Source organism: Accipiter gentilis, chromosome 10 (genome assembly GCF_929443795.1).
Source record: "Accipiter gentilis chromosome 10, bAccGen1.1, whole genome shotgun sequence".
Classification (NCBI taxonomy): domain Eukaryota; kingdom Metazoa; phylum Chordata; class Aves; order Accipitriformes; family Accipitridae; genus Astur; species Astur gentilis.
This window is the reverse complement of record NC_064889.1, coordinates 14,700,475-14,713,298: the sequence shown is the minus strand read 5'-3', so window position 1 is coordinate 14,713,298 and position 12,824 is coordinate 14,700,475. Positions and strand designations below refer to the sequence as shown.

Here is a 12,824-nt window from a genome sequence, read left to right as displayed (position 1 = left end):
TAATTTTCAGATGTATACAAACTAATACGCACACATCTACCTATACTCTTTGAAACTGGACATTAGCCAGTTGCATGCTCTTTACAAAACACATGATGTGCCTTTAAACAAAATAAGCACTTCGTGTTGGACTGTATCCAGCTGTAAACTAGTGATCTCCATGGACAGGTTGAAGATGAAATACCAATAAAGCTTCGCAGCTTTACAATAGCTGTTTCTGGAGTTGGATCATCTTCTGAAAACATTAGTTGTCAAACTACACACAACTGAGTACCAACTTTATTGCTGAATCAGCCTGCAAAATTCCAATTTTGCAGCTGTAGAAAATCAACAGATATACTAGCACACATATCACATGCCATCCTCCTTCAGCTGAAGTCAAATGAAGTAACAATGGGTTGGGATACACCAACTCGGCAACTGTGCATTTGCCATACATGGAGAGTTCAAACATTTCAGAAAATCCAACAATAGATAATAGAAAAGCTAAAACAGCTTGAGTTAGAATGAGTTTGTAAGAGTCTTTAGGAAAAAAATTATATTGCTCTTAATAACGTAAGTATTAAATAATCCATAACTTTGATGCAACTTTTAGGATTTAAAAAAAAAAAAAAAAAACAAAAAAAAACACACTACAGAAATTCCCAGAATTAAGGTTTAATCCAAGCCTACCACCCCAGTAATATATGAACTTTGTTTTAGTTAAGGGGAAAAAAATCCGTAACTTACAAACCAAGTTCAATCCACTCCAATGTGCTGTCAGTTTGTTACCATACTTTAAACTCTCCTTGGCAATCAACCACCACATTTATCTTACAGACTATTCCTGCAACACCCTCATAGCATAGGTTGTCAAACCATTTTCTGCAGTTTGATATTCTAGTCTTTTCATAAGGCACCTTTTGGAACTATCAGAACCACAATCAACAACACAGTTACTTTTCTCCCTGTATTTCCCATATGTTTAGAATACTTTTCAAAGGAAAAATGATACAGTTAAGGGTAACAATGTTATTTATCCCAGTTTCTCTCCCGTTTCTTTTGTATTTCATTATGGTATCATAAGTCCACTGGCCTCTCCTTCTTGGAAAGAACAGAGGGGTAAAAAATTTCCTCTACTCACCTAACAGCGATTAGACAACCTGCACTGTCCATGATTCTGTGCAAGAATTATAGTGGCTGGGGATAAAAACAAGTTCAAGTTGCACTGTGGTTCCAGCAAACCTGGTAGTTAAAGAAAGCGGCTTACGCCCCTGCTTTAAAATGGCTCACATGCGCTTTACATGCTAAGCAAAATATAGGTGTAAAGAAGGCTGAAAAACCCTCACCACTCCTCAAAAAAAACCAGCATTCCCTCTGTCAGTGCAAGAGCTGCGATGGAGACTGGTCTCCAAAACACTGCTGCTCGGGTCTGTGGTCCCATCCAGTCAGATGCAATGGTTCGGCATGCCAGGTGATGCTGGTTTTATGACTGGCTGCTACCAAAAAGACAAGTCACCTCCTGCACATCCTACCTTCTCTCTTGCACTGCAGCACTGATGCCCAGCTAATCCTGTGCTGAGCCAGGTCAGGAAGCGAAGCTTGCCAATACAAAGGTTTGGGGGTTTACTTTTTCTCTTCTTCTGTTAGATTAGCTTTCTTTTACTTGAAATACAAAACCATCTGCAATTCAAGTAAAAAAAAAAAAAAAAAAAATCTAAGCTTAAAGTAATAAAAATAACAGAAACCAAGGATTAGGTAGATCATTTTCCGTATAGGTTGTATCACCCATTACCTGTGCATTCTCATTATATGAGCAGAAGAGATGGGATTAAATCAAATGAAGGACAGTAACAAGATTGCAGGGAATACAATAGAGGAGGAAGAAGGTTTCAGGCCAGGGGACATGACGAAAGCATAGAAGAAGCTTCATTCAAGTTTTACCACAGGTCAAGTCAGTATCACTGACTATTTTTTGTAGAAATAATGAAGCAATTAGACTCATTTGTCAGAGGCCACCAGTACTGGTCAGTATCAGAGGCAAGAAGTGATACTATCTTTAATAATCCTATAAGTATCTTAACCAAAGACACAGAGTGAGATTATTCAGTAATTTATCTGCTGAAAAAGCCAGCTGCTGGAATTTCAATCAGTGAAGCTAAAATGCACCAAGACTGAATTATTCACATTAGAAACAAGAAACACGACCTCAAAGACAAAACTTCAATTCTGGAAAACACACACATTGATTTTACTGTCAGTTTACCTTTAAAAAAGTGGGACAAAAAAACAGAACTAATGTTACTTGTTTCAGCAAATTAACGTGGCACGCAAATACTGCTGCCAAAGTAGACACGGTTAAAGGAAATGAGGGATTCCAAAAGAAATAAGTATCTGTTTAAAAAAAAAAAAAAAAAAAAAAAAAGAGACAAAGATACATTTTTCAGGTTAAGTATATTAGCATGAGAAGTATAATTTCATTGTCTTGATTTTTCAAAGCATAAGCCACAATTTCAAAATCCAATCTCAAGTCTTTAAAGACCGGAACTTCAAATTTGGGCTCATTTCAAACAACACGCTGACAGCATCAGAAGTTTAGTAAAAGTGCCACTGCTAGTATAGCTAGGTATTAAACTCCTAATTAGGCTAATCAGGGTCCTTCCGGGGAAGAAAATTAAACTTACTATGCAAAATCCTGTCAAGCACCCAAATTGTAGACTATAAAAGCATCTCCATCCCTTCACATGCACTTTTTTGACAAGTCCTCTTAGAGATTTATTTGCAACGTTACTGGTGTAAAATCGACAAACCAGTATGGCCAAACCCTATTGTGTCAGCATCAATTATTTGCGTTCAAAATTATATTGGGTTTTTTTAGAAAATACTCATCTGTCACAACTGTCCACAAGGAGTGAACGGTTAATAGAAGTGCACCTCATGAAGGGACACTAAAGAGAAGCAGGAAAAGTTTGGGTGTTGGTGCAAAGCTTTCAGGAAAGGGAAGCACAGCAAGTGGTAAAGATAACTATGAGAGAGGAGTTTGGATGCTGCAGTCTATCACCAGCAAAGCAGAGAAAGCAGGGCTGATGCGATAAGACAAAAAGGTAAGGCAGCAAGACTAGAGTCACGCAGAGCCTCAAGGGACAAGAAAAGAAATGAAAGTTTACACAAACACAATAGAGTTGGGTTTTGGTTTGGTTTTTGGTTGTTTTTTTTTTTTTTACAAACACAATAGAGTACCTCTCCCAGATAATCCACCTGGGGAGGTAGATGATCTGATAGAGTATCTTTAAATATAAATGCAAGGTGATGTTTCAAGATGCCTTTGTATGACAGGTGAAAGTTACCCTTCTGCTCCTGAGCTCAAGCAAGCGGAAAAAAAAAAAAAAAAAAAAAATCAAAGTAAAACATCAGGAAACTAAGGTACAAACAATCCAAAACCAGCCTAAACAGTTTCACATGCACAAAGGTTTTTTTCCCCCCACTTTAAACAGCAAAGTCAAGAATGGCCTCATACCAGAAGGTATGAAGGATGATCTAGCAGACACTTATCTCACCCACACAGACACTTTAAAAAAAAAAAAAAGGCTGAACTCCCGGAATTGCCACACTGAACAACTCACTCTTAAGAATAATGCCTGATTTAATGTTGGACACTGTCCAGCAATTATTCAAAATTGCTACATACTTATGGAGCAGCAGGGAAATTTTTAGCAAAATGAACTTGTCCTATATTCAACTCAGGCCAAACACCTGTTAAACAGTGGTTTCGAAATATTCAATAAACACTGGGGAAGTATAAAACATTGCAAACACGTTACACTGCCAGAAAAACTGCTGAGCCACGATCAGTTTACATTGACATCTATAATGGTTAAAACCAATCTGTACATTTCTAGGCTATGTCAGCACCAAGAAAACACCAGAACTAAACTAAAAAAATAAAAAAAAAAATAAAAAACCAAACCAACCCAAAAAAAACACTCAAAAAAACCCCACCCCACAAAACTAAAAAAAAAACAACCAACAACACTTTGGTTGAGAAAAGCAAGTACCACACGAGTGGGAGATGCCAAGTACTCTTTCAAGTCAGAACGGATGGTTGCACTTTCAGCTTCCTAGAAGAGTGCTGGATTTGCAGATTCTAGAAAAAGACAGCCCACATTTATTTCTACGCAGTTCACGGATGTAGTCAGAAATAGAAGATTCATGGGTATGAATCCCTGTGGTTTTGAAGAACATACTGTGAAACAAAACACCTTTATTTAAAATGAAATAAAGCATCTGACTAGAAGTTTAAGCAGACTGTGGAAATCCACAGATTTACACTCCACGCTTAGATTTTCAAAATCATTTGAAAGCACTTGATGTGACAGCTCACTCTAAATTCTGTAAGTATCAGTTAAGAACCGATTAGCAGCCAGAAGAAAGAAAGAGATGGAACTAAAGCTGCGTTTTCTCTGTAGAAGCTCATACACCTCTTTGTAAGGGTCCGGACGCTCCCTCGTATACGACAACGCGCAGAAATTGTGAAAATGAAATAGGTTGAAAGATTAGAAGGGAAGAACAGCTGCATCCCAGAGAACTACGTGGTCCACCGAATAAATGCTGGTACCAGACGCAACCACAATGAAGGATTAGGGCAGTACTCCAAGAGCACAGAATGAAAGGTCGCGTTTCCACGCAGCGGAGTCCCCTCCGCCGCAGGGCCGGCTCCCCCGAGCGCTGCTCGGAGGAGCGGAGGGGTGCGAAGGGCAGCGGCCGCCCCTCGCCGCGGGGGGGGGGGGGGGGGGGGGGGGCGGCGGCAGCAGGGCGGCGTTGGCCGGCCCCGCGGGCACCACGCGAGGAGAAACCGCTCCAGAAACGCCGGGCGGCGGCGGGAGCCTCGCCCCGGCGGCTCGGGTCAGCCCCGGCCGGGGCGCTCCGGGAGGGCAGGGCCCGCTGGGCCAGCAGGGTCGTGGGCTGGCGGGCGGGCGGGGGAGACGGGACGGACACGGACGCCGGGGCACCGCGCGCGGACGGGCCTGAGGCGCCCGAGCCCGCGCCTCCCCTTCCGGGCCGGAGGTGACAGCCCGGCGGGGTCCCTCCCTCCCCGCCACCGGGGCACCCCCGCCGGGGCGGCCAAGGGAAGAGCCGCCGCCGCGGCGGCGGCAGAGCGAGCCCGGGAGGGAGAGGGACCGCGGCGGACCCGGAGCGGCCGGCCGCGACAGGTCTGATCCGGCGGCCGGCGCCCCCGCGCCGTCCCCCCCCCCCCACTCCTCGCCGGGGCGAGCCCGCCGCCGCCGCCCTCACCATTCTCCTCAGGGCCGGGCTGGGTCTCGGCGCCGACTCTGGCTCTCCTCGCGCCGGGCAGCTCCTGCTCGTGGTTCGGCGTCGGCGGTGGCGGGGCCTGTCTCCATCTATCGGGGCTGAGCTCGGCAGCAGCGGAGGGCTGGGTGGGGAGAAGCCGGGCGAGGACAGCGCTCCGGGGGCGAAGAGAAGAGCGGAACGAGGAGGACGGCGCTAGCTCGACTCCGCACCGGGACCCAGCGCTGGCGGCGGCCTCGGCCCGGCGGCTTTTTCTCATAATTGTGCGACTCGGCCGGCGGAGAGCCGCGGCGCTGCCGCGTCAGCGCGCACCGCCCCCGGGAGGAGGGGGAGGCCGGGGCGGCGCGGCGCTGCCCGCTCGCCTGGCGCGGCGCGGTGCGGCGCGGCCCCCCTCAGGGCGCTCCCTCAGGGCGGCGGGCTCGGCCTCGCCACACGGGAAGCGGGCGAGGGGGGCACCCCGAGCAGCGTCCCGAGGTACCCCGAGAAGGCGCAAACGGCTGCCGGGGGCAGGCGAACCGTGCCCCCCCCCCCCCCCCCGTGTGTGTGTGTGTGTGCGCGCGCTGTTGCCGAGGTAAAAGCCGAAGAGACGTTAACAACGGAGCTCTCCGGGACAGAAGCCAGCCTGGCTGGAAACGCGTGGTTCGGAGAGGGAAGCTCTGCTCCCGAAAGCCCTGTCTCCCCGCAGAAACGTCAGCCGGAGCATCGGGCTTCGCGGCTCTCCCGAGGCGCGGGCAGGGGCCCGGCCTTGGCGCTGCGCTTGGCGGTCACCTCGCAGCGGACCGCCGGCGGACCACGCGTCGGCGAACCGCAGGTCGCTGGTGCCTGCGGAGGGCAACCGGGCCGTACGCGTTACTGACACGACGCGGGGGGGGGGGGGGGGGTACCGGGGACGACAGCCTTAGTTGAGGTTCGTTTGAGCTTCGTGCTTACACGTGGGAGCGCCGCCGCCGCCGCCACGAGCGCTGCGTCAAACGCATCCTGTCACTCGGTCCGAGCAAAACTGGGGGAAAGTTCATTCTGGAAGGGAAAAAGGAGGATGCATTTCTTCCCCGTCAGTCGACTCTGTTGCCGGTTTAGATGTTGAACCGCCCAGGGCGGGAACCTTGTCTTCTTTGGGCTCTATATGCTATAGCAAACTTTGAGAATCAGTACCACGAATAAAGCGCCTCATGCAATAACTCCCACTCTGTGTTTCATTATGTATCTTTTGCCCAAACTGTACGCTAGAATAAACACCATTTGTAAGGGTAGAAAAAGAAATTAATTAAGTTTGGCTCAAATTATTTGGGTTCCCTAAAGAGGAAAAATAAAGACTTCCTAGAAAAATCTCTCATCTAAAATGCATGTCTAATATTATAACATTAATTTTTATTGAAGACAGAGGCAGGTAGATAGCTCAGTGCTTCCTTTGCAACAGAAACATGGTTCACAAGCGAGTTAAATCTGGCTCAAAGGTCCTGGTACCATTCCTGAAATACCTTAGCCATACAAGAGTGGTAATTTTGTATGAACTCAGTCAGAACATTCAAATTAATTTAAAAACTTTGATTCTCATTGTCAGGCCTTATCATTTGTCTGTACTGTTGTGATACTGTGTTGAACCAGGTATTATCTGTCTCCCCTTGCTGCAAAAAGCCAACATTAACTCCACATAGCGTTGGGCTAAGCTGATAGACATGCGAGTATGGGCTCACACCTGAACCATCGGTTTCTGCATCACAGGGTAACAGAGCTCTGCACATGCAGCCAAACCCTGGTGAGCCTCAGCATGACAGCAACAGTCTCTTTAAGAGTCCGAGGCTCGGTACGCTACCAAATTTACTAGACCCACTCCAATAATTAGAAAGGGATGATCAAAAATCAAAACCAAGCATTAAAAAAAACAAACAAAAAACAGCAGAATTGGCAGCTGCTAGTTTAAACTGAACTTGTAGATCACAAGAAATGAAAAGTCCTCACATTAACAGCCATTTAGCAAGGCAAGTCCAATAGTAAACTCTGGTCCCAGAACCCATTTGCTGCAAACAATAGGTGAAAATTTGAGAAGACCCATGCAGCTGCAAGCATTCAGCTTTCAGTACAAGATCTCACAACTAACAGGCTAAATTCACTCTCTTATTGCAGGAGAAATCCCAAGCCTGCTGATCCACAGCTACTTGTTCCTGCCTGGATTCCCATGTGCTGGCGCTAGTTCTTGGCTTACAGAACAGGAACAGAAGGAGCAGTAGAAGCCCAGTAAAATTTTCTGGAGATGGTTCAATAACTTTCCAAAGGAAAGCAGAGAAAATGGGGGATTTCTGAATTCTTCAGCTCACACTATAAAGCACTTCTGACAAACTACCACATTCCTGTTTCCTCCCTTCCTCTTTTTTCCCTTTCTAATTAATCAATCTAAACCTCCTTACATCCCACATGAAGTTAATAAGCAAGTTCTTCTATGACTAGGTCCTTCATCTCGTGTCACGGCAGTATTTGGGCCATACCGATTGATTCTCATGGTTATCATGTTGGCCTCCAAGTTTAATATTTGTAAATCCAAGAGCTAAAAGGAGCAAGGGAATTAGGAAAAAGTAGCTGGAGGCCAGCCTGGGCACGAGACTTCTTTGGTATAACCTACTGGTTTAGGACAACATGCTTGAGGTGAGGAATTTTCCATGCCTTTTTTTCCTGTTGATCCTGCAAAACTGTAAAGAGACTGACATCAAATTGTTTGAGATTTAAACTGTTTGTGATAAGCTTAGATGGAGAGACAGCACATTGTTTCACTGGAACAGCTTGTGAAGAAAATGAAGGGAAAATGAGTCATCAACATCCTCTCTGCCTCACTCTGTCTGGGGGAGCGTCAGCCTTCAGAGCGTTGTGAAGGGGGGCAGGGCATAGCACCACCGTGAAATACATCCCTGTGACCCAGGAGTGATGGCACACGGCCTAAGGAAGTCACCTTATATCCTTTTATGACGTTGATCAGCCATACAGAACATGATGTGATTAGACCCTAAGCTAGCAGCCTTAGTCATCCAAAAAGAGTGACTTCTTGCACATTCAGATGTTAAATCTTGTTTTCATCACTGTAGCTCAACCTTAGAGGGCTAAGCAGTCAGACAAATATTTGCTACTTGTCACCCTCAGCGTTACCTTCCAACCACACCAACAGTCAACTCAAAATTCCTCTGATATCTCCTTCCAAATCAACAACTGTCAGCAGTGAATTAGAAGGAAATAATCAAGCATTATTTTATACATTATTGCATTTAAGGACCTTTAACCTGAAGCAAGCTTCTGTTATGTGAAATAGAATATAACTGGTTTACGCAAAACTCCTTTTGCTATGTTGTTCCTGTATCTCATATTTAGATCTCAAATTAAACTATCAGTCTGTCACTGGCACTTTATGTTATTTGTTATGTAATCGTCACTAGAACTAGTAAAATTTGTGATGTCAACCTTACTAGGTTTTACATTGCATTAAACCAGCTGTAACTTGATCTCACTGCAGTAAGTGCTAAAGGATTTTAAGAAACCTAAGGAAGCCCTATCTCAATATTGCAATATCCAGTAGCCAGTATGAGGCCATTTGATTGCTTACTCACCCTCATGTAGATGAAATACTGACTCATACACAGAAAAAAAAAAAAAAATACAACATTCTTCTTTATGTAAAACGAAGTAAGTTACCATTAAATAAAAGTAATCTGGTTGGTTTGGGCTTTTTTCGGTTTGTTCTTTTGACTCCAGAAAAAGTTTTACCAGAGATACGCTCTGTTATTCTGCAGCTGTTCTTTTCAAGTTGTTCAAAATATGTGCTGGAGTTCATGTAGTTAAATTGGATGCAAATGCCAGCTGATAAGGAGATCTAGTTAATATCCTACTCAAGGTCAGATTCTGTGTAGAAACCATTTTTGCCCCTTTCTAAAGTCATCTGTGGTAGAAAAGAGGTATTAGTGATTCATTTTTCTTATTCTTTTAACAAAGATGAATTCTCCCAATACCTCCTTTTTTTTTTTTTTTTTGGCCACACGTTTGTCCATTTCTGATACATCTAGGTAAATCAGCTGTCTAGCTACAGCTAAAGTGGCAACTCACCAGTTTACATTGACTGCTACGCCTGAACACTGAAGATACTTATTTTTTCAACATGAACATTTAAAACTTGTCAAGTAAGAAAAAAAGTACGATGACACAGGCTAATGGGATCTGTAAGTCCCCTCCACGATGTGTGAAGGGTTTTTCTAGTGCTGGAGTTGCCAAGTTTATGTGAAAATATTTTGCCCAATACCTCTTAGATAATACACCAAATAACATTACAAACACACGACTTTTCAGCAATTCAAAATATGCTGTTTCAAAATGGGATGAAGTAGAAACAGCTTATTGCTGTCAATCACAACACTTGGGAAATAGTACCTAAAAGGAGGAGGATTGCTTCCATTGAAGCCAGGGAAAATAAAACTCGAACGTATAACTTAAACTGTTTAGAAATTTTGGTTACTTTGTTGGTATGTGGTACACTGCAGAGTTACACATCATCTTCTGAAGAGGTCCCAAAGGTTAGGTAATCATTTTGCACTATACCGAGGTTCTTCAAACCCAAAAAGTAGTTAGTCTGAGAAATATGTTAGCTTTAATAGCTGAGAGGATGTATTCCCTCAAAGGAAACAAGTGCCTTCGCTGTACATTCAAGAAATAGGTCATAAAATCTAGGGTAAATTCAAGATACACCAGGAGAAAAATAACGTACAAAAAGTTAATTTTGCATATTTAACAGTCATAAAATAAATTACCCCCTGTAACTGATTTAGAGTCCAAGCTCACAAGCAATGTATGTATTTAAATTAATAGAACTGTTCATGTATTAGAATTGGCAAAATAGCAGTGACATCTTACTGTGCGAAGTATTTATAAAAAGGCAACACAGAGGTAGCGTGGCTTTAGAGGCAAGGGAGGTGATTCGGTGTCACGCCAAGGCCACCAGTGCAGTTCAGTTCCCCTCTAAGGGTGAGGCCCATCGCAATAGCAGGAGGGTGCTTTCCCAGCACTGAGGTGTTAACTTTGGGCTACAGTGTTATACAAAGTCAGCCATTTACTTTGCAACGCAGATGCAGGGAAAGCGATGTGAGGCTTCTCAGTTTCTCAGAGCTTTCCCGTTTTTTCTGGGGCTGGCAAGTTACCACCACCACCAGGGAAGGCCCGCAGAGTGGCTTCCTGATGGCAGTGCAAAGGGCCCGCTGACCTGACGCACCACACTCAGAGTGCAAAACCAGTAACCCAAGTTCGGCTTTGCGGTATGGCTTGTCACATCCAAATTCGGCAAATGAGAGTGTGGGTTTTCCAGTTTTAAAGTCTGCATTAAAGATATTCCATATTAACAGGAAGGGCTATTCAAGTTAATGAGCTGATCGAGCACACACAGTAGTTCTGAATGTGCGATTTTTCCTTCAGCATGCTCCGTAAGTGTACAAAAAAAGGTACATCACCCAACCCATCATCTAAAGTATAATGTAAACATATCCTGTATTTGGGAATACGATACATTACTCACTGCTCAGAAAACTGTGTTTGAGAGCTTAACCAACACAGGCCAAAGTCTTGCACAAAACTGCCAAGGGTGTGCCTCCACACATCTCTATTGACATGTGTAAAACCAGGAGCTGCCAGTATGGGGACATTTACATCATAATGGTGACCCTTTGCAAGATTTTTATCAGCCTTTAAAAAAAAAAAAAAACCAAACAAAAAAACCCCAACAAAACAAACCAAAACCAAAAAAACCAAACTACTTGATGTCAGTTTTGTTCCTTCTGAACTTTCTCCCCCCATAACTTTCATAAGATTTTTTTTAAAGCTTCCCTGTGAAAATTGTTTCCACTGCAATCTTTGGGCTCATAAATTCTTGAGTTTTTGCTTGTTAGCGGCTGAGATGGTCATGGCGGACAGGCAGTGAGGTGGCCTTTGCGTAGAGATGCTCCATGTGCACGAAGCAGAGGTGCAGCATCTCCTTCCATGACTGCAATGCCTGAACCAGGGGGGGAAAGCAGCAGCAGCCAGAGGTGCTGCTTCTCCATGCAGTCAAGTAGCAGTAGCAGGCAATGCCAGCTACAGTCTAAAGAAATTGCTTTGCAAGAACAGGGCAGCAGGTCAAACCAACTGCTTCCTGAAATTTGTGAAATCAGAAACAAGTTCACAGGTATCCTTACAGAGCTCCATTTCTTGATATTTTTTTTAATTTTTAAATCCAGGGATAGGTACCTCATACTCAAAAGTTAAAATTTTAGGTAAGCCTATACAGGACCAGTCTTAATTGTCCAACTTTGAATTCTTATTTGACAGTGACCCTGGACAAAAGTGTCACTTTGTCCTGCAGAAGCCTGCTGCTCCATTTCTTAGAGAAAAAGCTACCAACAGGCATGCATTTGCTCTTTTTTCCATTGTTACTATAAATTTACTTTCAAATTTTTTTTAAATCAGCTACCAGAGAAATACTCACCTACCAGAGAAACACCCATTTGCTAATTTTCTGCAGTTAGTTGCATTAAATCCACAAGGATGGATCAATTTCCCAGCATAGTCTCCGTTACCTTTTGAAAGAAAGGTCAATTAAAAGGACCCCACTTTTCTTCTAGCTTTGATAGGGACACATCACAACAAAGGCTGAAATTAAAGTAACTGAGTTACTGCTGAACTTTTAAGTGTATTGATACCTGTTGTATTTCCTTGTATTCCCAACCATGTACAATACAGAAGTTGATGTATTCTGGTAGCCTTTCTGCAAAACACAGGGAGAGCCACCACTAGCACATTTCAGCCTCTAATAAAACTGTAAAAAAACCTTCCTTTACATTTTTGTTTTTCAAATCTAAGGCAGGCTGTTCCACCAACTTCAATGCAAGCCCAGAAAGTCAGTGGGACTGTAACACAGATAAGGATGTGCAGAACATGAGCTACTGTTTTAAATTACTGTTACTGGTGGATTGAGCTGGTGGGCATGACTGCTGCATTTAAGAGGGTCCAAAAGATTAAACCTCCTCATAAACACTGGTCTCCACACCGGAACAGAGGCAGATATTATTCTCCAAGATGAAGTAATGTGCATATACACTTCAAAACATGCTGGTATTGCCCCAAATAGAAAGGAAGAGGAAAGAAAGGAGGTGAATGTGTGCATGAGCAAGGAGAGGGAACAGAAAACCAGATAGCAGAATACCTGTGAGCACACTCTTAAGAAAAAGCTGAAAGGAAGCTCTTTTGATCTAAACACTTTCTTGGTTAAAAAGTCTTTGAGCTGCAAGCAAAAAAAAAACTGTTCTCAGCTATTTGATGCCCTGTGTTCAGGGAAACAGGATCTTGCACATTCTTTAAGAGGGATTCCAGAGATACCTGAGCCTCCATCATCAGCTTCTCTCAAGAACACAAAACCTTGAACTTTGATCACTCTGGGATAAGTGTGAATTGCTATCCTCCTCTTTTCCTCAAAAATTAGAAAGATAAATCATTCACAGTAAGATATGCCATATAGGCTATCTGAAAATAAAACAGTGCTT

General features: G+C 43.9%; 1 protein-coding gene across 2 annotated transcripts in view; it reads right to left on the bottom strand.

The window, feature by feature from the left end:
- Positions 1-5,667, bottom strand: part of TRPM7 (transient receptor potential cation channel subfamily M member 7) — a 61,836-nt gene extending 56,169 nt beyond the window's left edge. For both annotated transcript variants that reach the window (XM_049812531.1, XM_049812532.1), the window contains exon 1: positions 5,272-5,667. In XM_049812531.1, coding sequence (XP_049668488.1) covers positions 5,272-5,274 — 3 coding nt within the window. In that variant the 5' untranslated portion in view covers positions 5,275-5,667. The remainder of the gene's footprint in view (positions 1-5,271) is intronic.
- Between the last annotated feature and the right edge of the window lie 7,157 nt (positions 5,668-12,824).